The sequence below is a fragment of the Ornithodoros turicata genome, chromosome 1 (assembly GCF_037126465.1).
Source record: "Ornithodoros turicata isolate Travis chromosome 1, ASM3712646v1, whole genome shotgun sequence".
NCBI classification, from domain to species: Eukaryota; Metazoa; Arthropoda; class Arachnida; order Ixodida; family Argasidae; genus Ornithodoros; species Ornithodoros turicata.
The window spans coordinates 176,928,473-176,953,472 of NC_088201.1; the positions used below are offsets into that span (position 1 = coordinate 176,928,473).

Below are 25,000 nucleotides of genomic sequence, written 5' to 3' on the forward strand. Positions count from 1 at the left end.
ACGTGACCCGAACGTGATTTGAACACGCAACCCTCTGATCTGGAGTCAGACGCGCTACCATTGCGCCATCGGGTCCGACCGAACAGATGACCTTCTCGTGTGTAGTCACTGAGCGGACTCATACAAGTACGCAGGATTTAGGTCAGTAACTTCAAGCGCCTCCATTATGTTGTGCGCACCATACAGGAAACGAATGTCAGAAGGAACGTGACCTGAACGTGATTTGAACACGCAACCCTCTGATCTGGAGTCAGACGCGCTACCATTGCGCCTTTTTTTTTTCCACTGAGCCAGCCGCCTTTTTTTTTTTTTTTTGCTTATTTACATATATACAAAAACGCCATGGACTTTCTTGTCCAGACATCCTCGTGGATGGATACCCTCTTCGGTACATTTACAAAGCAGGTTTCTTCCAAGCCATATCATATACCTTTGTGAACTATGAACGATAGTTAAACTCTGGAAGTACTTCAGACAGCATCCCAAGCAGCACAATGTACTGAAAGTCGAGTGCAATAGGGGTGGACGGTATGTGTCTTATCAATGTTCTTTAGTTTCATCAGTCTGTTCAAGGCCTTCCACCTACCCGTCCACCCCTATTGCACTCTACTTTCAGTACATTTTGCTGCTTGGGATATTGCCAGCATTTTTTTTTCCTTTTTCACCAGCCCACGAGAGCTCGCCTCTTGTCGTGCGTTAGTAGGACAGTACTTTTTTGTTTTCTTTTCCTTACTTTCCTTCTTTCTTCTCTGTTTGCTCGCACACGTTGATATTGCTCCACTTGGTTAATCGCGTTTTTCCAGCCTTGTGGTTCCCTGCCTGGGTACTCGGTCAAAAGTTCTTGTCTTTCTGTAGCTGGAAGTAGAACCTATCCCATGCACCGACAATCTGAAGGTCTCTCTCAGATACTGCTGTTCGTGTGTACCAGATTGCCTGTAGACTTAACAAAACTATGATTTGTTCAGACTCATTCGCCATGCAGTCACCACTCAAAGTTTTAAGTTGCATCCAGTCTGGTCTCATTGTCCTTCCTAATGCATCACCGAGGTCCCCCCAGAAGAAGTACGATATTTTGCACTCCTGAAATACATGTGCCAATGTCTCTTCCTCATTGCACATCACACACTGGCTTCCCTGTGGGACGTGGAATTTCTTTTTTTTCAACCACAGGTTCACTGGAAGTGTTTCTGTATAAAACTTGGTATAAAAATTCTTCGAAGCTGTGCTCACTGGCATTTTCCTCACTTTAAGTAGAACACCATTTTCTTCCATATGCTTTTAGAGACAGAGAGCCTGTCCGGTTTGGTGAAGCATCAGCGAGGAACTGAGCTCATGCTTTATTGCTCGAGCGGACAGCATCAGCTGTCCTCGTCTTCGCCACAGTAGCCCCCCCCCCCCCTAACGAAAGTGACTTCGTCACTCCAAGAGACTCTTTTGGGGGTCTTGCGGCGGATGCTGGGACGGCCGGCGGTGCTGGTGGTCGGGACCGCTGGGGTGTCATCGGCGTCGACGAAAGCCGGTTTCAGGCGGTCAGTGGAGACCGTTTCGGGGCGGCCGTGGCAGTCTATGACGAAGTATTTCGGGTGCCGCTCCAGGACGGGAAAGGGGCCGGAATAGGGAGGTTGCAGCGATTTCCTCAAAGCATCAGTCCGGAGTAAAACGTGGGTGGCGGAGGTGAGTTGCGGAGAGACAAAAGGCTTGCCGGACTGGTGTGCTCGCGTAGGAGTGGGTGTGATGTAGGAGAAGTGCTCACGCAGGTCCTCTACGTAGTCCGAGGGGTTAATGGCAGTTGAGGAATGTAGCTCTGGTGGGCTCGAAGAACTGGGCCGGAAGGGCAAGGCTGGTGCCGTACACCAGGTCGGCAGCGGTGCAGCCTAAATCCTCTTTCCACGAGGCCTGAAGTCCCAGGAGGACCAGGAAAGCGTCGTGGCTCCCGACCTGGTCTGCCTCAGGAGCGCCTCAAGAGGTCGTAGTATTACCGCGCAGCGTGGAATAAAACGCCTATAAAAATTGATCATTCCCAAGAAACGGCGGAGCTGGGTGATGGACGACGGCAGAGGAAAGTTCTGGATTTTCTCGACTTTGTTTGTAAGAGGGGAAATTCCTCGAGCGTCTACTCTGTGTCCTAAGAACTCCAAGGCCGGAACTCCGAACTCGCATTTGTCGGCATTGATCAGCAGCCCATGGTCGGCCAGGCGTCCAAATATAGTTCGTAAATGTTGAGGGCGTTCTTCGGGTGAAGCACTGGCCACTAGCAAGTCGTCGAGGTAGGCGAATACGAAAGGTAGCCAGCGAGTGATGTTGTCAATGAACCGCTGAAAAGATTGGGCAGCATTCCGGAGGCCGAACGGCGTTCGGAGAAACTCGAAGAGGCCGAAAGGGGTGACTATTGCGGTTTTGGGAATGTCTTCCTCGGCCATTGGTATCTGATGGTAGGCTTTCATTAAATCGATCTTCGAAAACATCGTTGCACCGGAAAGACCCGTGGTGAAATCAGAGATGTTGGGCAAGGGGTAGCGGTCGGGAACAGTAGCCAAATTTAGCGCGCGATAGTCACCACAGGGCCGCCAGTCACCGGTCTTTTCGGGAACCATGTGAAGGGGTGAAGACCAGCTACTAGATGGTGAACGAATGATGCCGACAGCGAGCATGTGGTCGAACTCTTGTCGCGCAATAGCAAGTTTTTCAGGGCCATGCCCAAGAATTAGGGACAAAACGTAAAGCAGGCTTCACCTAAAACGGCTCCCATAGAGCCCGTGTATTTCGGAACGAAAAGCGCGTGCTACATATTCTGCTGGCAGCGCTTTGCATTCGTTCTCTAATGGCATGTTGCCTCTGCCAAGACAAAACTTTTGAGCATTTTTTTGGGCATGAATAGTGGCATCTTCAAGGTTCCACTCGGGTTCCAAATTTTGAACATGTAAAGGAGCCTTCAATCGCCGCACGAACGCGTAGCGGCGAAGCCTACGTTCAAGGCCACGCGCAACCACAGGTTTGGGAAATGGCTCGCCGCAGAAGAGACTACAACAGATAAAGAAGACAAATAAGACGCAACAATACGAGGAGCAAAGATTTGTGTGTTACTTCACGTGGTAAGGGTATAGGATATAAAAAGCTAAAAACTTGACAACTGTTAGGAGAACTAACGTCGTTGAGGTTATAAAGAGCAAACGTGTGTACATTATGGCTGTTACGAAGTCTCTTGGTATCTGCTAAACTGTGAGAAATCAAACAAAACATAAAATAAAGGTGTGGTCGGAGTGAACGGCACAACAAAAACAACAATAAATGATGACGATGAGATGGGCTGTTTCACCGCGGGGGTGCGCACCCTACCCCACTGCACGTGGAACATTATGTGAAGATGATGAAGGAAGGATGAAAACACAAGAAAGAACTAAAATGAACAGCAGAAAATGGACCAACGACAGCTTAAGACGACATGTACTACTTTGCACAGGAAAATGTGATATCTGAGGTTCTACGATGTGCTAGGGTAGTCAAACCAAGTTTATCGAGGATAGGTTCATAATTATAGACACCAATGCGTCGGTCATAGAGAATGTACAATGACTCCAAGAGATTCGATGCTGTCATTCGGTCAATCTCTTATCTTTGAAAATTAGTGAAGCTAATTAAGTATACCATTTCAGTTAGCCATCGAACACTGATGCAACCGGCTAGGAAAGATATCCGAGAGGCCAGGTATGTTAAGCGCCCAAACGGCACGTCCGGGGCTCTCATAAATTTTTATTAACAACTGTGGCACCTAACAAAGGACAACCAGTATATCGTCATGTGTTTCCATACTGACTCCCGGAAGAATTCGAGGCTCGTTCGAGTAGACCGAATGTACAATTGTATTTATGAAATAGCGCACAAAAAAAGGAAACTAAAAAATGACATGGTTGCAAAATTTGAGACATGCACAAATAAAAGATTTGACTAAAATTGACTAACGAACCAACATTCAGTTTGATTGTAGAAACAAGGTATTTTGAGGCACGATAGATCTATAAGTTGAGTGAATATTGGCGTGGATATGTCGCGGTGACGTAGATGGTGTCGTCTACACGAAAAAAAAAATGCTGAAGGCTGAAGGCAAGGCAGTGCAGAGAACCTACGGATACGCATGTAAGATGAGGGAAGTAGGACAACCATGCACACACGCGCATGACGCTGAACTATAAAACCGATCTATATATTCCGAAACTCCGAGTGGATGGACACACCGTTTGTATAGACTGCCGGTTTCGTGTCTTCTTTCTCGCTCTCTCCTTTTTCCTTTTTCTTTTTTTTTTTGGGGGGGGGGAGACAATTTATGATACAGCTATAGGATGTCAGGCTTCCTCGCGAACGCAGGAGCCTCTCTCTAGGGAGGAAAGCGCAATTGTAAAAGGCGGTCACGTGTTCCGTTTGTATTATAACACATTACTCTGCTCTCTTTTGATCGCAATAATGCTCGTTGCCTTGTCAATGTCATCTGCATTTTTTATATACTGTAGATATGTCGTTCACATCGAAACTGCAAAAAAAGTTAAGAAGTCACGACTTCTGTTGTTTGAGTTTCATTTGCGATTTTGTGGCGACTTTCTGTTCTACCTATCAAAGTCTATCAAAATAAGCACAATTTCAGACAACGAAAAAAAAAAAACGTATCGTGCTGCTTTCTTGTCTTTTATTTTCCATACTTAATACAGCTAACGCCGTAGTGGCTCAAATCTATCCCTATTGCAGCCTAATGCCGCGTGCTTTTCGACAGCCGTACTCCTGGCTTTTCTTTTCGTCAGTGGAGAGGGTTCTAGCAGGTGTGCTGTCTCATCAGCGTATTTCTTCTGAAGATTTACAATCTTGATCCAGCCGTCGTACATGCTCGCGCTTTCAGCAGACTGCTTGGGACTGTGTTGTTCGCTGTCGCGTCTTTTTCACTCCATCATCTTTGTTTCTGTAGGTGTGAAGAAAAGTTTATTCACCGGTTGATAAGCAACTGCGTGCACTACGTAAAAGTCAGTTGTGTAGCATCGATTGCTAATACGTATGAGTTGAATAAATACGAATGAAGCACGATGAACATTTGATTTACACATAAGAGTTAGTGACGTCTTCATGTTGGGAAAAACTTCGCATGGTTGCATAGCGATCACAATGTCCTCCTTTTAACGTTGAAGCCAAAATAATCGGGGGCACTTCAAACCACGTTACTCAAGCTGTGACGCAACATTTGCCTCAGCTTGCCGTCGTCTGGATCTTTGGACGTCGTTCCCGATTTCCGTTCTTAGCTCACCTCGCGTCATAGAGTCCATATCTAACATGCGTGACACGCGCTGGTTGAGTTCGACACTTAAACCTGGCCTCTTTCCTTTTGGGTGGTACCTTCTTCCCAGTACGCGACGTCACGTTTCTGATATCTCCTAGCCTCTAGCGCAGACGAATTTTCTTCCAACTTTAACATATTTTAGCCCATCCCACGCCGCGTCCCATTTGTTCGTTCGCCGATGATGTAGGTTCTCTAAGACACAATTTATGTTTTCTAGTCCTTGGCTAGAAGGCCATCCTAGTCAGCGCCGCTGCATGTGGCTCATCGCGGCGTGATGCGAAAAAACATGTATATACGGGGTCACGCTCTACTGTCCGTACCTCTTGCATTTGTTTCCCAGATCTAGAAACATACTTAGGACGTTTGACGTCTCCTGACGCTGATCTTTCCCTGTAGTATCTTGCTCAATTCTTTTACCACACCTCTGAAAAGACGCCATGACTGTGCTGGTTCATCTCTGGTGTCCGAGGACAGGGCTGGGGTCGCAAGGCGTGGTAGATTCTCAAGAAGTAAATCATCATTCTTCCCTGTTAATGATGTGAATTTAGCAACTTCCGTTTTGCTGTCAGTGAGCAGTCTGACGTTCGCACCAGATCCCTTTATAATATCTGCAAGCTTTCTCACGGAGTGTAATATATTCCTTGTATATTCCCATACGGATTATCGAATACCCTCTTAGCAATTATTCGTTCTACGGCGTACAGGTACAGGCAGTCTGAAGACATATAGGAAGGCGCAGCTGTTCGTACTCCCGTCGCAGACTCCCAGAATTCTCAGCCGCAGAAAATAGGGGCACAAAAGCTCTTGCATACAGGAACAATAGCAAGAACGCGCGTAGAGCGAATAAGCTTTGGCAACGTCCTAGCATACTTCCTACTCAAGACAAGACCGCAGTGCTATCAGGTCCAGTAGATATCTTGATGAACAAGAACGTAGAGGATTACAGTAAGGACATGGAGTCTTACACTGAGGACGTGGGGACTTACGATAAGGACATGCCGACTTACAATGAGGACATGGAGACTTACTGCCTTAAGAAAGGTCTTACAGCTAGGAATGATTTCATTAGATGAAGTATCGAAGGGGAAAAAAAGTCACTAAAATCAAAGAAAACAATAAGTCGGTCGTTACTTTTGCGCACGGGTTTCGTTGATAACTGCTGTAATCGCCCTCGCCTTTCTGTCTGTCGTGTGGTTAATGCGGAAGTCGTGATGAAGCGGGCAACTTAACAAGATACAGATAAAATAATAATTCCGCGCTTGATGCCCCGGTACGAGTACATCATGAGCCGTGCAGCAGTGGCCGGTCTGCAACCGCTGTAAGAAAAAAAGAAAAGAAAAAAAAAACGAAGAGAGGGAGAGAAACTTCAGTAGTCGAGTGGCATCGGCGAGTCCCGCAAAAGAAGCTGATTATCGCTCTTATCTCTTATCGCTCTCAAAGGATGTACGCGGAAGGTGGACGGTTGTTTTGCTGTGAGACCTACAGACTCATGTATTTATTTCCCCTGTTGGCCATGGAGGCAATACAAACGGGAGGTTAGCATTTCGTAGCATAATGTTAACATACCAGCATACAACCACATGAAAAAAATGTGCAGATACGTGGAGGTAAATAAGCAAGTGCATGAAACATTTTGGTCAACTGGAGCAAACAATGACAACACGTACAAAGTGGAAATTGAAAAATGGCAATGCAGCGCAATGGTCATGCCAGCCAGACGCGTGAGCCTTCCTCCTTCATCTCCCCCTCTTCATCCCTTCCCCCAGCAAAGTGCCGCCAGTGTAGGCATGCAGATCGCTCCAATTTCCACGTTACCCGTCCGCCCGCAATGGTCGCATAAGCATTTCTTAAATTGTTTGGCATCGGTAATGGAATGCATATAAGCTCTTGAATTAACGATCCCCTTATGTATTATTATGATAAACAATTTTGTGAAACAAACACTCACAAGTTATTATTCGGCCAGTGGAAAGCAGACGCAGATGTATGGCAACATGAAAAACTCAGTGCGGCACTCCCCATTGTTCTCTATAGAACCCCGCTTTATTGTCCCTGATGTTTTGCACATGAAGATACGAATAGTCGAGCAGCTTCTTGAAAACCTGCTCTGGAAATGCAGGACGTAGACACTGCTAATAGAGTGCGCGATCCAAAAGGAAAAGACACGTCCGTGAGAAAACTGGTGGACATTATAAAGGAAACTGGCGCGAACGTCAGACTGCTCACTGACAGCAAAACGGAAGTTGCTAAATTCACATCATTAACAGGAAAGGATGTCGATTTACTTCTTGATAATCTACCACGCGTTGTTCTTTCCTCAGACACCAGAGATGAACTAGTACACTTATGGGATCTTTTTAGACGTGTGGTAAAAGAATTTGAGCAAGATACTACAGGGAAAGATCAGCGTCAGGAGACGTTAAACGTCCTAAGTATGTTTCTAGATCTGGGAAACAAATGCAAGAGGTACGGACAGTAGAGCGTGACCCCGTATATACATGTTTTTTCGCATCACGCCGCGATGAGCCACATGCAGCGGCGCTGACTAGGATGGCCTTCTAGCCAAGGACTAGAAAAGATAAATTGTGTCTTAGAGAACCTACATCATCGGCGAACGAACAAATGGGACGCGGCGTGGGATGGGCTAAAATATATTAAAGTTGGAAGAAAATTCGTCTGCGCTAGAGGCTAGGAGATATCAGAAACGTGACGTCGCGTACTGGGAAGAAGGTACCACCCAAAAGGAAAGAGGCGAGGTTTAAGTGTCGAACTCTATGACGCGAGGTGAGCTAAGAACGGAAATCGGGAACGACGTCCAAAGATCCAGACGACGGCAAGCTGAGGCAAATGTTGCGTCACAGCTTGAGTAACGTGGTTTGAAGTGCCCCCGATTATTTTGGCTTCAACGTTAAAAGGAGGACATTGTGATCGCTATGCAACCATGCGAAGTTTTTCCCAACATGAAGACGTCACTAACTCTTATGTGTAAATCAAATGTTCATCATGCTTCATTCGTATTTATTCAACTCATACGTATTAGCAATCGATGCTACACAACTGACTTTTACGTGGTGCACGCAGTTGCTTATCAACCGGTGAATAAACTTTTCTTCACACCTACAGAAACAAAGATGATGAAATGAAGAAGACGCGACAGCGAACAACACAGTCCCAAGCAGTCTGCTGAAAGCGCGAGTATGTACGACGGCTGGATCAAGATAGTAAATCTTCAGAAGAAATACGCTGATGAGACAGCACACCTGCTAGAACCCTCTCCACTGACGAAAAGAAAAGCCAGGAGTACGGCTGTCGAAAAGCACGCGGCATTAGGCGGCAGTAGGGATAGATTTGAGCCACTACGGCTTTAGCTGTATTAAGTATGGAAAATAAAAGACAGGAAAGCAGAATGATATATTTCTTTACTTTTCTCTTTTTTTTTTTGTTGTCTGAAATTGTGTTTATTTTGAGAGATTTTGAGAGATGACGACAACAGAAAGTTGCCAGATAATCGCAAATCAAACAAAAACAGCAGAAAGTCGTGATTTCTTAACTTTTTTTGTAGTTTCGAGGTGAACGACATATCTACAATGTCTAAAATATGCAGATGACATTGACAACGCAACGAGCATTATTGTGGTCAAAAGAGAGTAGAGTAATGTGTTGTAATACAAACCGACCACGTGACCGTCTTTGCGCTTTCCTCGCTAGAGAGGCTCCTGCGTTAGCGAGCCCCCTGACATCATCAGCTGTATCATAAATTGTCTTCAGGTATTAATAAGCCCCCCCCCCAAAAAAAAAGAAAGGAAAAAGGAGAGAGCGAGAAAGAAGACACGAAACCGGCAGTCTATACAAACGGTGTGTCCATCCACTCGGAGTTTCGGAATATATAGATCGGTTTTATAGTTCAGCGTCATGCGCGTGTGTGCATGGTTGTCCTACTTCCCTCATCTTACATGCGTATCCGTAGGTTCTCTGCACTGCCTTGCCTTCAGCCTTGCCTTCAGCATTTTTTTTTTCGTGTAGACGACACCATCTACGTCACCGAGACATATCCACGCCAACATTTACTCAACTTATAGATCTATCGTGCCTCAAAATACCTTGTTTCTACAATCAAACTGAATGTTGGTTCGTTAGTCAATTTTAGTCAAATCTTTTATTTGTGCATGTCTCAAATTTTGCAACCATGTCATTTTTTTAGTTTCCTTTTTTTGTGCGCTATTTCATAAATACGATTGTACATTCGGTCTACTCGAACGAGCCTCGAATTCTTCCGGGAGTCAGTATGGAAACACATGAGGTTGTCCTTTGTTAGGTTCCACAGTTGTTATTAAAAATTTATGAGAGCCCCGGACGTGCCGTTTGGGCGCCTAACATACCTGGCCTCTCGGATATCTTTCCTAGCCGGTCTCATCAGTGTTCGATGGCTAACTGAAATGGAATACTTAATTAGCTTCACTAATTTTCAACGATAAGAGATTGACCGAATGACAACATTGAATCCCTTGGAGTCATTGACATTCTCTATGACCGACACATTGGTGTCTATAATTATGAACCTATCCTCGATAAACTTGGTTTGACAACCCTAGCACATCGTAGGACCTCAGATATCACATTTTCCTGTGCAAAGTAGTACATGCCGTCTTAAAGGGACCGAAAAGTGTATATAAACCTATCGAAACTTTATGTTCATTGAAAAGCTTGAACCTTCTAAAGTCAAATGTCAAATGTCAAAGAACTCCGCTGAAATCGCTGTAGTTTTTTTTAAATCGAATTTTCGATGATTGCGTGTCTAGGTACCTAGTAGGAAACCGGCAGTCTCTCAACAATGGCATAACACCGCGCCATCTGTCGAGGATGCATGTAATACGCGCGCTTCCACTCGCTAATCCGGTGAAAACGAAAGTGGCTGTGAGCGTCTGCAACCACTTTCTACGTCGAAAATGTCGAGTCTCCCGAACCTGAGTGCGCTAGAACTCCGCATTCTAGAACTATCGCGTGCACAGAACTTCTGTTCGTACGATAGCATGCCGGAAAGTGTGTACGTCGCAGCAGAAGATTCATCATCCTCAGATATATCGGAGTCACCGCCGTCCTCACCAGGATCTGATCGTGCCGGGAACGCGGACTGGTTAGTGAAATTTATATGTATTAGGGAGAAGCACTTGTTTAAGGTGAAACAAGCGCTGTTTTTTCGTTGTGCAGGTGTTCTTGCGGGAAGTGCAAACCGATGGATACCGCTGACGAGTGTTTGTGCTGCCGGGAGGTAGAGAACGTCTGTAAAAAGCAGACGGTCAACTGCATTACAGACAACGAATATTTCGAGATACTCTGCCTCGACACCGAAGTTCTGCGAGTGTCTTTTACGTACATCCGAGATACTGAAGAGTATGCCAACATACGTGACATCGCCGTGAACAAGTGAGTGCATGTTTACGCGCTACTTGAACGGCAAACTGAATGGAAAAACCTTATTTCTGCAGGAAATTCCGTTATATCGCCTATCGGCAATTCACAAGGTGGATATGGGGTGGTCTGGGAAAGCACCATAGGAAGATTCTTCCTGCCTGCGTGGTGCATGCCATTAGGGATGCTTTTCCATCAGATGTGTATAAGGGCTTTGAACCTGCACACTTGTAAAAATGTATATTGATGCCTGCAAATTTTCATTTCTAGCTTGCTGCTAATTTTTTCATTGCTTTTTCCTTTCAGATAGTCCCACAATATTGTAATTATTATGTTTTTGCATGAATGCCTGGGAGCATATCTATTTGTACATACTCATGTCTTGTATATATGGAGAGTAAATAAAATAATTTTTATCATTGTACTTCACCTGAACTGTGTTTATAATTTTTTATACACTAGAGATTGACCAGGTTTGCAAATGCTAATTAACGGTTGAAAACACTTAACTTGATTTCACTGAAAGGAGCACTTGTAACTGATCTATTATCATATAACCAACTAACACTTGTAAAGAAAGTGCTTAGTGCTGACTTAAATGGTACAGCACCTCTTCATCTCAGTTCACAGTTAACCATGCAGCATCGGTGTGGGCAAGAGTACTCCAAAATGGCTACATAATTTATTATGTAGTAACAGGCTCACACTACCTTTGCAATGCTATTTTTTTAAGATGAAATATACTGACACTTTTCTGCACACAGTAATCGATTCGCCACCATTCGACAACAAAACTACTGTGAACAGTCTCTGTGAATGAGAATGACTGTACCCACGTATTCTTTTTTTCATATAAGTTCTCGGTGACTGTGACCGAGATACTTTTGTAAAGAAATTTTGACAGTCCTCCAAATAGAAACTGGCTTCAGTGTACGCAACAGACTACGCGGAACAATTAATTGAAATATAATAAAACAGCCGAAACAACATTTTTTCAGAACTCTGTATTTTTCTTTTTTAATGTCCAGCAATTTAGGAGACAGAGTAGGACTTTCTGCTCTCTGATGTTTTCATGTACTTCATAGAGCTGTAAAACCTGGAAAAAAAAATAGGTAAGATACAGAATGGTAGTATAGACAGTTTTGCCTTTCACTTTTGAGCTTAACAAGAAAGTTACATTTTACCATATATGTGCTTTTGTATTCTCCTGTTGATGAAAAGGGTACAGGAATAATAATGGAGCACATAGATGAAGCTGAGAGCTGTTCTTCGAGAGTGTGCTAATTGTGACAAAAGAAATATACGATGAAAGTTGTACAGAAACAGCAAATGTCTGCTGACAAAAGTTTTAGAAATCTGGATATTACTACCTCATGTAGTTTCCGTCCAAAAGTAGGACTACTCGACATTCTTCAGTCACAGCACGGTGCAGAGGTGGAAGTTGTGGCTAGAAAAAGATTTGGCATGTTCACAAGGTCATTAGTGCACACCAACATACATGACAACATGACAACATGATGGCTGCAAACTCACAATTATTCAACAGCACAAGAAACGGAAAGCATGAGTAAAAAAAGATAGCGTCCATGCAGCACGTGTAGAACCACATAATCTTAGGGAAGGTAGAATCGGGAGAGCGATAAATGACTTGCGTCCGAAATTGGGTAACTTGGCATAGTTAGGACCAAGGATATGGGCTGCTCCAATACACACTCTGTTTCTATAGTACCCTTTCAATTGCCTCGCATGTATTTTTCTGCTGCATCGACCGAAAGAGCATCAAGGTACCTAGATTCACTCTACATTCAGAATTGAAATAAATATTATGGGGCTCTACCCCATCTCTTGAGGTAATGTGCTGAAATGGAGTAATGGGTTGCCTCAGAGCGATGACGGAAATCCTATGGTGTCCAAAAGCGTTAGAAGTGCTTTGACAATTTGTGTGGGGCCAGTGAATAGTACTGCAAGGCATATTTCCTTAAGCTTGACGTGCAGAAGCTGCATACGTGTATCAGTGCATAATTGATGTTAAGATACAGAAACTATAAAGCTACGACCTTAGGGTGTTTGTATGTCAAATGAAGTCCATTGGTAGCAGCCCAAAATTCACATATGAGGTCCTTACCAACAATATGCATATTAGAAGTGTCCTTGTTTAAGAAAAAGGGATCTGCTGCAATTGTCCCCCTCTGTGCCCTGGACTACGCCATTCTCTTCATGATCCGTGGTTAGGGTCCTGTTATGCACCTGTGCGAAGACTTGCAACTGAAACACAAGGAAAAAAAAGAGAAAAAATACTGGAATTACAATGTGAAAGCATGATATAAAGAAGAGTGCAGCTAGAGCCACATAGCGCGGACAATGACAGTGATATTGTAACATGCTGTGGTACGTAAGTGGTTGCAAAGTTTTCCATTAGTCTTGCCATGGTCACTTGACAGTTGGTTAAAAGTAGAAAAGCTTTTGATGCATGACACCAATCTCCTTTTTCATTCTCCCAAGGAACCTACCTCCCCTCACTGTACAAAGAGTTGCGTGGCATGATGATGCCACAGACGGACACTTACAAAACATATGAGCAAATCTGTCTGTGCAGTCCTGTACTTCTCATACTATAGAGTACAACGAAGTCAAGACAATAAGTCACATTGCAGTATAGTTAACTTCAATGAACAAAAACCTCAGATAAGGAGTCGCAACACTTTATATGAGTAAAAAGTTCTGCTGGCCACCTTATCATCACTGGCGTCACGTAACAGTGTTTACATATTCATGGATCAGGAAGCATTAGGTGCACCTTCATGCACTTTGTGAGTATGGTGATGGGACGTAGGTTGTGGAACACACTCTCGTGGAGAAAGGATTAAGATTTCAAAGAAAAGCAAGTAAAACAATATCAAAGAAGTCTGACATTCTATAACAGGCAAATAAACAGAAAGCAAGAAAAAGCGCATGCACTGCAAATTCAGGGAAGAATCAGGTTGAACCCTAACATATCAGGCTCCAGTTATGGAGGATGATACCTGGAGGATGACACCTACATTCTGGGCTACAGGCTCATATTCTGGGCTATAGGTTTACAACATGCCACTTGATTATTATGCCACAAATTCAAAAAGAACTGTTACATAATCCGGTGAAGGCAGATCATGTCTATTTAAAGGGGCACTAAAATGCAAAAAGAACTCTTTACATGAAAGTACGTGTTCGGATTATAGTATAATACAATCGAAATTAGCTCACAAAGCACCACCATTTGAAGAAAAACACAATGTAAACAGTCTTTGGCAGCAATGAGCACGATTGAAGAGGGGCAGCAACGATTGGCAGCATCCAATGAGACAGTAGGAGAAGCCTTTCGTGTTTCTGTGGATTTGGAACGGGGCTGGCCGTAGTACGTACACCATATATGTGCGACATGATGTGTGTTGGTCACATCACTTTTTCAATACAGATTTACGGAATCGTTGCCCACAACAGTTATCACAAATGTTCCACTGACAACAATTATATTCACGTCCTTCGCACTATTGTTTTTCACAGTTACTGCTCTATAGCATAGCATGTGCGGCAGACATTTACTGCATTCGTGCCGAAGCAAGGAGCCTGTATAGTTCTGACTGCACCTTTGTAATGGAATCAATGTACATATTGAGTTACGATGTCATGTGGAAAGTTAGCATGTTAGCAGTTACGATGTCAAAGTCCGCCTGGGGCACGAAGACCCCCCCCCCTCCCCCAGTACTTAACACAGCGTGCCCTTCCGAGGTGAAGACCGGTGAAAAAGCAGTTGACAGAGACAAACCATTTCCGGTGCCAATTTATCTGTGTGAATTGCAGCAGTTGGTCACATGACTCCAGTGTGCTACAAAGAGAACAAAGTGGTGCTTTTTTATAACACAGTCCTTTCCTATTATTCTTTCAGTAGCTTATAGGAGCCACTGGAGCCAACTGACTTAGGTGCGGGTGCCAAATATGCCGGCTGTTGATTTATTGTGCACCGTGCTGTCCAGATGTACCATCCTGTGCCGCCTTAGGGAAGGTACCCAGGGCTGCTGCCCCTCTACCCCCCCCCCCCCCATGAAACGGCTCTGACTGCATGTAACGCAATGTAAAGTTAACTTGTTTTTTGCATTTTAGTGCTCCTTTAACACCCTATTCAAAGTAATTGGTACTTCCCTTCATTCATCTTTGGAAGCTTTGATGGAGTTTTGGTAGAGCTGGCTATCCAAAGCAGCTCCCAGGTCAGGACTGCAGTTGCAGGTGGCCTCATGAGAGCTATAGTGCAAGGTGAAGGCAACAGTGCTCAACAGGAAGTTATGCAAGGAGGGTAAAGCAACATTACATCACTCTGTTGCAAAGCGAAGCATCCTTCTCGCAATCAGGACCTCTTTCGATTCACGTGGGTAAGCTGCAGTCATTGGCGCAGGCTCGGGACTATGGTGGGCTGCTACCATGGCACTGTATGTTGTGCTTTCACACACTGTCACAGCCCCCTTTAGAAGATTTGCCACATAATCTGTAAAGAGATAAGCAGTACAAATGCCTGTATCATAAAAGGAAAGAGATTTTCATACTGTAAGTGGCCTTTGTCTTCACTCTAGAAACTACTTCTGCCCCTTTCTTTGTTTTTAGGAGCTTCCTCCTGAGCATCTGTTGTCCATCCTTTCCATAAGCATACTCCCGGTCAGCATTTTCATTGAAGTGCAGGGCAGCTATTTGTGTCCTACAAGGAGTGATAGAAGAGATAAGACATTGTAAATGTGATACCTCACAAATAACCTTTTTGACAACCTATACAGTAAAGAAAAAAGGTCAAGCACTACGTCAACCCCTTGTCTTTCTTCCCATTTCAAAGCGTGGGTACGCACCTAGCACGCATAACTTTCGGTGTGTATGCTGTGGACTTAGGAGCGAACTTCAGTATGACGGAGTGGTATGACTCGAGCCCTGATGTCTGACCCACTCTTGATAGTTGTTGAACATCCTTCAGTAGCCTTGGGTTCAGTACAATCTTCAGAAGTCTTGCATAAGCTACGGTACCTGCACATTCAGAGCATTTGTTGTCCTCGCCATGTACACTGTACATACATTATGTCTGGTACATGTGAATTATGCTAGACTAACACACTAAGGAAAAGTGCGCTTCTCCTAATTCAAATTACCAGGCTGCAGCCACGGCCTTTCTCCAACTGTGTCATGTAAGCAGCGATGATATGGACCTTCGTGACCCGTATGGACATTTGTAATGTGGCGTGTCATGCCTAATGAAGTAATGTTAGTGTCAGAGCTACATATCTGTTATTATCTGATTAAGTCTTACTTTTCCACATGCTCAGTAGCAGTTCTGAATTCCCCTCAGCTGTGGAATTGCACCAGTAGAGATGGTTGCAAATATGCTGCACCCATGGTTTTAAAGGAGCACCTGCACTGGTTTTGGCTGCTGTGTTCAATTTCTTCTTCAAGCCTGCATACAAAATTTAAATACATAAGCCCAACAATAAAAATTCATGACATAAATTTAACGGCAGAGCACTGAAATGGTCATGATGTACAGCGTATCAGTAGCAGTGCAATCGACCCTAGGATGTGGGTTATATAATAAGCAAGTAAATATCACCTTTCACCACATGCCAGGTATCAAATCCATGCACTATGCTGGGTTCCATTTCACGCATGTGCTTTCTCACTGCAGGTTGTCGATCAGTCGTAATGGATGCCACGATGATGTGATTTGATTTCAGTTCGTCCAGGCATCTCACAAATCCCACCTTTTCCATGTTTGTGCTGGAAGCAACATCTGGAGACTAGAGCAAGAAGAACACACAAAAAGAAAGAATCAAACTATGGCAGCTTGTAGGCCTTATACGAGTAATATATGTGCCAAACACCTACCTCACCAACCTGTACTTGAACGGAGCTGACGATTTTCTTTGAATGGGCTTCCATAAAAGTGTATGTCATGTACTTGGCACAGTGACCAGGAGAATCACATCTGCCATCTCCAAGGAGGTCAACAGGCTTGTCTTGAAGTGAAAGGAGCAGGTGGTTGTGTTCTGCATTCCAAACCTGTAAGATTTGTGCAATATAACAGCCATTGTTGCAGAAAGCAAACTCAATACCTCCTTATACACTGAAGCACCGATGCTTGTCAGTTACTACTTATCACAATCATATGATGATAATTAATATTTTTAGATAGATTTTCAAGTATTGTGGAAGCGACTAGGAACTGGTACCTGTGATACAGCAGGCAGTAGGCAACCTTTCTGATATGTGTCGTATGCAACCTTTGAAATCATTTGTATGTTGATGGAGCTCAGCAGTCGAAGAACCTTTAGAAAGGGATGTAACATTTTATTATGTATGCTCCCAAACATGCAAGTACACACCTTGGTGGGACTGGCTCCGTTGAACAGTAGTGCACCGGAGAGCAGAACGTTTCCTGCAGCCATCCTGTTCAGTTCTGGCTGACTGTTCCAAGAGAATTTGTGGCCGCTTGCACATTCGGACACAACAGTGAGAAGTGTGCCCCGAACTGATGTGGTAACCTTGCATGACCCACTGCAACTGCGACATGCTTTGAACAATTCCAGTAGTGGGGCTTCAAATACAATGAATTTTCGCTGTTCCACTGGACATTCAGGTGTAGTGGTGTCTCTAGAAAATTAATTGGCCATCTTTAATCATAAGTTTGCTTCAACAGAAAGTGTTCCTGTACCCTTCAAGGTAGCTATCCTCAGATGGGTAGTAGCTCTCATCAGTTTCTTCTCCCACTGTTGATGTCATACTGATGTTCTGCACCTGTCCAAAGACTCCAAAAATGTTACAAAGTCTGCAACACGTAACAAAGCTAGTGGTTCCACCTGTGGACTTGGCAGAATCTGCGAAGTGGGGGTCGATGTAATTATTGGCCCACGTGATGTCCTTTCAGGTGTCTTTGTGTCCGTGTAAGGATTGCAAAAATATTATCAGTTGGATACAGACTCACCCCTATCCTACCTCTTGAGCAATCACACAGCTGTAACTGGTAGAAGCAAGAGGGGGAGACGAAGCCACAGGTAGGAATGCTGTCACTCCTGGCAAATCCGGATCATCATTTTTAGCACACCAGCTTCCAGCTATTTCTGTCATGTTAACTTGAGTGCCTGGATCACACACACAGACACAAACAAAAAGAGTAATAAGAAATGCGGATCACATTGAGCACTAATCTTGTATACACTTCTTACATGCAGACTTCATAGTGATTGGAGAGACAGTGCTGCAGTATGCATGGTCGAACACGACTACAGTTGTTTCCTGCAAAGTAGGAAAGTTCAAGTTTACTGAGTATATTTGGTCCTGAATTCTTGCAGTGCAGATCTAGACAAGACTTTTTTACTGCGTACTTCGCAAACAGTGTCCGTCGACGCGGACAATGTGCTAGCAGCATCAGTAGTGTCATCCGATACGGTGACTTCCATGCACAAGTCCATGAAATCATTGCAGTCGACCTGAAACAGTTTTAAAACTATTTCAAAACAGAAATTTTCAAAAGATGACCAAATGGTGAGATCTCTACATACTACAAAGCAGTCCGGCGCCACTTCAACACCGGAATGTCCCTAAAATTAAATTTGGTCATGTTCACAATGCCCAGTGGGTAGGATAACACAAGTTAAATGGTATACGTCATCGCTATATTATAATTTATACATGTGTGACACCTGTACATACCTGAGACGTTGTGCTGAGCCCGTCACCAAAGCGAGGCAGAATAACAGGTGACGGAACGGCAGTTTGCTTCAGACGTTTTCGCACTTCGCCAACTGCGGCATCTTCGTAGTCATCGGCAGAAAAATGGAATGAGCACACACGACACGACTGCTGTATCTCATAGCCGAGTGCTTCGAACCACTTTCGTTTTCGCGCATTATCCTGTGGAATCTTGTGGTAGAAAACGCCCGTCGTCGAAGATGAACGATTTCCGCATCCCCGAACTCCACAACGTACACCAGGCATTCGTAAATACGTGACACAACAGTGACAGACAAGTTATTTGATTACTTTCACAGACTTTCACTTCATGCTTCGCGCTGCCGGTATGACCACCCACGGCGTAGACAATAAGCGCGATAACACAGACGGCCTTGCAGACGGCCTTGAAAACGACACGGCGCGTCGTAGCTGAATGTTTTATTAGTATAGAAACTATGTTCTTCAAATGCCTGGAAGTGAACGTCATTTTTAAAATGACGTTTAGTTATAACGATAATGTGTATCAACTTTGTTCTCTAGAAACTAATTGTCACGTGGTACAGGTTGACCAATCCCGGACGCCCTGGACCTGAAACCCAAGTTACTCTTTTTTGTCGTTTGTTGGCAGCACCGTCCATGTTCCGGCAACCTTCAAAATATTTATACGTAAAAAATATTCCGATTTGTGAGGTAATGCTTTCTCTGTGTTATCAAACAATGATAATGTGCAGGATGGTGGGCCAAAATATGGGGGTTATTTTTCACTTTTCGGTCCCTTTAAGCTGTCGTTGGTCCATTTTCTGCCGTTCATTTTAGTTCTTTCTTGTGTTTTCATCCTTCCTTCATCATCTTCACATAATGTTCCACGTGCAGTGGGGTAGGGTACGCACCTCCGCGGTGAAACACCCCATCTCATCGTCATCATTTATTGTTGTCTTTGTTGTGCCGTTCACTCCGACCACACCTTTATTTTATGTTTTGTTTGATTGCTCACAGTTTAGCAGATGATACCAACAGACTTCGTAACAGCCATAATGTATACACGTTTGCTCTTTATTACAACCTGAACGATGTCAGTTCTCCTAACTCTGTCAAGTTTTTAGCTTTTTATATCCTATACCCTTACCACGTGAAGTAACACACAAATCTTTGCTCCTCGTATTGTTATTTCTTATTTGTCTTCTTTATCTGTTGCAGTCTCTTCTGCGGCGAGCCATTTCCCAAACCTGTGGTTGCGCGTGGCCTTGAACGTAGGCTTCGCCGCTACGCGTTTGTGCGGCGATTGAAGGCTCCTTTACATGTTCAAAATTTGGAACCCGAATGGAACCTTGAAGATGCCACTATTCATGCCCAAAAAAATGCTCAAAAGTTTTGTCTTGGCAGGGGCAACATGCCATTAGAGAACGAATGCAAAGCGCTGCCAGCAGAATATGTAGCACGCGCTTTTCGTTCCAAAATACACAGGCTCTATGGGAGCCTTTTTAGGTGAAGCCTGCTTTACGTTTTGTCCCTAATTCTTGGGCATGTTAGGCGACGTGCTTTTGCGAATACTGGTTGGCCACTTGTTACGATGTGGTGGGCGACAGGGTGCTTGACGGGCTTCGTCCAGTCACACGGTGCCGTCAAGGATGGAAACTGTCGTAAAAGATCGGCAAAAACATTGTTCTGCGGAAGAGTGATCGCGAGGCCGACAGATGTAGCGCGCGTACCTACGCCGTTGACCGTGACGCCAGTAAGGTGGTCCACCAGCCTTTGCCCAGCGACATCAACCAAGATTTTGTTGCGCCCTAGGAAATCGCTGCCTAGGATACAGTGCCGAGCGTCAGCAACGAGGAACACTCAGTGAAATGTCCTGCGTAATCCGAAGTCGAGAGACAATGAACGACGGTAGTAAACAGGAATTCTGGAGCCGTTTACTGCTGTGAGATACATGATGGGCGTTCTGCTTCTGTCGGATGGTGAGGCCGGGAGGATGCTGACCTCCGCTCCGGTGTCGACAAGGAAATTGTGCTTGCCGCACCGATTCTTGATGAAGAAAAGGCGACCTTGCCGTATGTGGTGGGGGCTTCCGGTCGCCGCTAGTAACCCCCGGCGTAGTTTCCCTGCCATGCACACGGGGATTCGCATCGCCGAGCTCTGCGACCGAAACGGCTGTGGAACCAACAAAGGTGGCGTCGGCGCCTTGGCGGCGAAGTGGGAGGAGTCGGGGAACGTGCGGCACGGCGACGTTGAGTAGAACGGTCTGGGCCTGAGGAAGTCCTGTCGCGGGGTCCGGATCGCTCGAGTATGTCTGCGATGCGGTGGACTTCTACCCGCAGCGAGGCCAGGTCAGAGCTTTCCGCTGCCGACACAGAGGATGCGTGCTGTGACTGGTGCTAGGAAGGAGCGCTTGGTGAAGATGAAAAGTCATGCGTGCCTTCAAGCGCTGCCAGCGCAGACGGGTTGCACGAGTCGGAGAACAGCTCCATTGCCTTATCCGCTCTGGTAGCTAATGACACAATGTCGGTCTCTTCCGTAACAGACAGTGCCAGCTGGACGGCATGAGGAAGTTTTGAGAGGAAGAGCTCACGAAAGAGCTTGTCGTCAAAAGGAGCGGTTCCAAGGATTTGTGGCATGTATCTGACGAGCTGTGAAGGTTTGCGGTCCCCCAAGGGCTCCTTTGAGAAGAGCTCGTGCAGCCGCTGACGATCGGACGGAAGAACCCTGCTGATGACAGCACGCTTAAGGGCGTCGTAGGGATCTTGTAATGGAGGTGAGCTGATGACGTCGCTGACCTCGAGTAGCACGTCCTCGGAAAGGACAGACAAGATGTGATGGTACCTAGTCGATTGGGTAGTGATGCCGCCTAAAGCGAATTGCGATTCCGCCTGTTGAAACCATAAGTCGGGGCGGGACCGAATGAATGGTGGCAGGCGGATAGCGAAATGCCCAACGCGGGCCGCGGAAGGTGAACCTTCCATGTTGCAGTGCGAATCGTTCGGGTCACCACTTTAGAGACAGAGAGCCTGTCCGGTTTGGTGAAGCATCAGCGAGGAACTGAGCTCATGCTTTATTGCTCGAGCCGACAGCATCAGCTGTCCTCGTCTTCGCCACATGCTCATTTATTCTATAGAGTGGTGTAGGGAAGATGCTGTTAACCGTGTTCCAGTACAATTTCTTCCTTTTAACCGTCATAAGGTAATCCCAGGAGTACTTCCCAGTGAAAAAATTCACTGCGTCAGCTATCTCTTTGTAGTAGCTTAACTCCGCTGTTTTCTTCCTCCGTTGTGCTGTCGAGACAACCCATGGCGCGAGATAAGATGTTCCTAATGTCTGTATCGCCTCTCTTACGTGTGCGTTGTTTTCGTCGCGGAATAGCAAAAATCGGTGAACAAGGGTTTTAACCATGACATTGATAAGGCCGAAGCCTCCTCTTTTAACAGGCAAGTGCAGGTTCGTGCGGCGCATACGTTCCATTGTTGAGCCCCATACAAAAGTCGCAAAGATCCTATGAATTCTCTGTATCGTCTGAGAGTGGAGTGGCATCATTTATGCTCTGTATAATACAGCCGGGTAAAGAACAGTGTTGCAGACCATTGTTCGATTCAGGATAGCGAGAGTTTTTCCACGCCACACTTGTAACTTCCCATTTAGCCCTTGTACCACATTAGACCACCGGTCCTCCATCTTGTTTTCAACCTCCATGTTGATTCCCAAGTATTTGGTCAGCCTTTCGCCCCATTCCGTCCCCAAGTATTTACTGGGCGTCTCTGTCCACAGTCCAAGCCATGTTCCCGATGACTTCTTAATGTTCAGTTGGGCCCCCGACATCTCCGTAAACAACGTTACATGTTCAAGCATCATACTGAGGTCCGGCCGGGAGGAGGCTACTAACGCAACATCGTCGGCATAGGCCAAGACCTTCACATTGCTTGAATGCACCCTAAAACCAGTTAGTCTTTTGTCTTGTATAATATTTCTGCAGAGAGGTTCCAAATACAGCGCGAATAATACCGGTGAAAGAGGGCACCCTTGTCGGACGGATGACCGGATTTTTATTCTGTCTGTCAGTACTCCGTTGACGAGTAGTTCAGTGGTGATTTCTCTGTAGCAAATCTTGAGCCAGCTGAGGAGGTATTCTCCTACATTGCATTCTTCTAACAAAGCAAACAGATAACGGTGACTAACTCGATCGAACGCTTTACTTAAATCGAGTTGAAAAACAGCAAGGGGACTGCCGAGGACTTGCGCTGTTTCCACCATGCACCTCATGACGTGCAAGTGGGACGATATCCTCCTTCCTTTTACACCATACACTTGGTGCTCCCCGATAACATCTTGAAGCGCTCTGCCTAACCGTACGGCGAGTATCTTGCCTAGAATCTTGTAGTCTGTACAGAGAAGAGAAATTGGTCGGTAGTTTCCCACATCTGGCGGCTCCGAACCCGCCATTGCGTGTTTGGGTATCAGAACTGTTAGTGATCTTCTCATGGTTGGTGGAAGTAGGCCTCTCTTCTTCACGTCTTCAAAAACCTGTTGCAGTATTGGACTGAGTTCCGACGCAAATCTCTTGTAGAACGCCGTCCCTATTCCGTCCGGTCCCGGAGATTTATTATCGGGAAGTTTTCTAATTTGCCTTTCTATTTCTGCTATTGTTATGGGGGCGTTCTCCCTTTCTCGCGCTGCTGGTGTAACTTTCGGAACGCTTTGCATATATTTGCTGCATGTCCCACGTTGCGCAGTTTCTTTTCTGCCAAAAAGTTGTTTGTATGCGTCAACGAACACCCGTTCCATGTCTTTTTGCTCTTCAACAATTTCACCGTTTATCTTGACTCTTGCTATCATCTTCTCTTTCTTCCTTCCTCGCTCTATCAACTTGAAAATTTTCGAAGGTTCCTCGTCTCTTTCCATTGCTTGAATTCGGCCTCGGATGAGGGCCCCTTTATACTCGTTTTTGTAAAATTCCCTTAGTTGGTCTCTACACTGCTTGATATCTTGAATGAATCTTCCGGGATCATTCTCTTCTTCTTTAACAAGAACGACCAATCTCTCTTAATGCCTCTCTTAATGCGTCCCTTTCTTGTTTCCTTTGATTAACGACCTCTCGTGTGAAATATATCGCTTCTGTTTTAACGATTTCTTTGAAATTCTCCCACGTACATGCATCCGGCGTATTCCTTGACCAATAGAGTGATGCGGTCTGATTTAACCTTTTGATAAAATCATCATTGTCCAGAATAATTTCATTCAGTTTCCATACTGCACTGCCGCTATCAGTCCTTTTCAGCGGAGGCCCTACATTTATCGTTGCCTTAACCAGTGCATGGTCTGAATAAGCAACTGGTTTCACTTTGTATTTGACACGAGGTATCGACATTTCCCCTGGGATATATATTCGGTCAAGCCGCGCGTGGGAATTGCCCTGCCAGTGAGTGAACAGGCATTCTTCATGTTTTGCCGTTTTTTCTGCATCCACAAGGTCAGCTTCTCTCAGTAACCACTTAGGCTGACGTACACTTGGATCACATCTAAAGGTGGAATACGTGCAGTCCTTTGGTTCTAGCACGCAACTGAAGTCTCCAGCCATAAAAATATTCCCAGGGACGTCTATGAGTTCACATGAAGATTGAAAGAAGTCTTTTCTTTCTGAGGCCACGTTCGGAGCATACACCGAAAGCACACGTGACATTTCCTTTCCGATCAGGCAATCTACAAAGGCCACGCGTCCGCTACAATCGTTCCCGATATCTGGCACCACTCGAATATGTGGTCTCCGTCTGATAAGAATCCCCGTCCCTGCACTATTTCCGATTGCTTTCGAGTGGAATACCTGGTAATGTTGTTTGAAAACCTGAGTCTGCGTCTTCTTCTTCTGATGATCATAACCTCGTCTCTTGAACGCACAGAATATCGATGTTTTCCTCCAGTGCTTTTCCTAGCAGCCATTTTTTTCTTTCCCAGGTCACCAAACTACAACAATTCAGTGTCGCAAATGTAACCCAGGGCATAAAATAAATAATGAAAATTGCAACCTTAGTGACTCTGGCCATCACTGCTGTCCTGTTTGTTGGGCTCTGTCCCTTGAATCTACAGGGATAGTCGGGGTGTACTTCCGCTTCTTTCTTAATGTCGATTTCCATGTTCCTTCAACGTTATCCTGAACATCATCATCCTGTTCGCTCTCAGATGCCTCTTCCTTCTTCCCCAAAAGCGAGTCCGTTTCGGAACCCGTTGACCTTTGCTGCTCCTCCTTGCCTGGTGGAATAATATTTCGTGCGCTGTTTTCTTCTGTTTCCATGGAGGGCACAGTTTCTTCCCCGTTCTTTGTGATGTCGTCCATTTCAGCCTCGTCTAGTGTATTTTCTAAAGTGTCGTGTTCTGTCGATGGTCTAGTAATTTGCGCATACGACTTTACGCAATCTTCTGTTTTATGGCCGTACCTCTTGCATTCTTCGCAACGTGGCGCCTTACAATGCTTTCTGATGTGGCCCTTTTGCCTGCAACGCAGACACAGAGCAGTACGGCCCGCAATCGAGAGTAGAATCCGGCATCCCC

The 25,000-nt window shown here is 45.2% G+C and overlaps 2 protein-coding genes, 1 long non-coding RNA gene and 1 other non-coding gene across 4 annotated transcripts; all 4 read right to left on the reverse strand.

The window, feature by feature from the left end:
• Positions 1–3: 3 nt before the first annotated feature.
• Trnaw-cca (transfer RNA tryptophan (anticodon CCA)) lies at positions 4–75 on the reverse strand. The gene has a single exon. It is a non-coding gene; the product is annotated as a tRNA-Trp (tRNA).
• Positions 76–15,391: 15,316 nt separating this feature from the next.
• LOC135373282 (uncharacterized) lies at positions 15,392–16,161 on the reverse strand. The gene is made up of 4 exons (XR_010416400.1): positions 16,050–16,161; positions 15,892–15,990; positions 15,598–15,769; positions 15,392–15,452 (listed from the first exon to the last, which is right to left on the reverse strand). It is a non-coding gene; the product is annotated as an uncharacterized LOC135373282 (long non-coding RNA).
• Positions 16,162–16,187: 26 nt separating this feature from the next.
• Positions 16,188–17,515, reverse strand: LOC135390866 (uncharacterized). Its single transcript, XM_064620817.1, has 6 exons — positions 17,448–17,515; positions 17,119–17,386; positions 16,966–17,061; positions 16,622–16,795; positions 16,417–16,533; positions 16,188–16,193 (listed from the first exon to the last, which is right to left on the reverse strand). Exons 1-6 carry the CDS (start codon positions 17,513–17,515, stop codon positions 16,188–16,190), a joined length of 729 nt encoding a protein of 242 aa, XP_064476887.1.
• A 3,326-nt stretch (positions 17,516–20,841) lies between these two features.
• LOC135390876 (uncharacterized) lies at positions 20,842–21,426 on the reverse strand. The gene has a single exon (XM_064620828.1). The coding sequence runs from the start codon at positions 21,424–21,426 to the stop codon at positions 20,842–20,844; it is 585 nt and encodes a 194-aa protein (XP_064476898.1).
• Positions 21,427–25,000: the final 3,574 nt, after the last annotated feature.

Bases quoted from the DNA above. Each gene is read 5' to 3' on its own strand.
- LOC135390866 (XM_064620817.1), bottom strand. From the start codon at position 17,515: ATGACATCAACAGTGGGAGAAGAAACTGATGAGAGCTACTACCCATCT. The intron at 17,387-17,447 runs GTACAGGAACAC...TTAATTTTCTAG, and splicing joins GAGGATAGCTACCTTGAAGG to AGACACCACTACACCTGAAT. The intron at 16,796-16,965 runs GTACCAGTTCCT...CAAATCTTACAG, and splicing joins TACTGCCTGCTGTATCACAG to GTTTGGAATGCAGAACACAA.
- LOC135390876 (XM_064620828.1), bottom strand. From the start codon at position 21,426: ATGGAAGGTTCACCTTCCGCGGCCCGCGTTGGGCATTTCGCTATCCGC.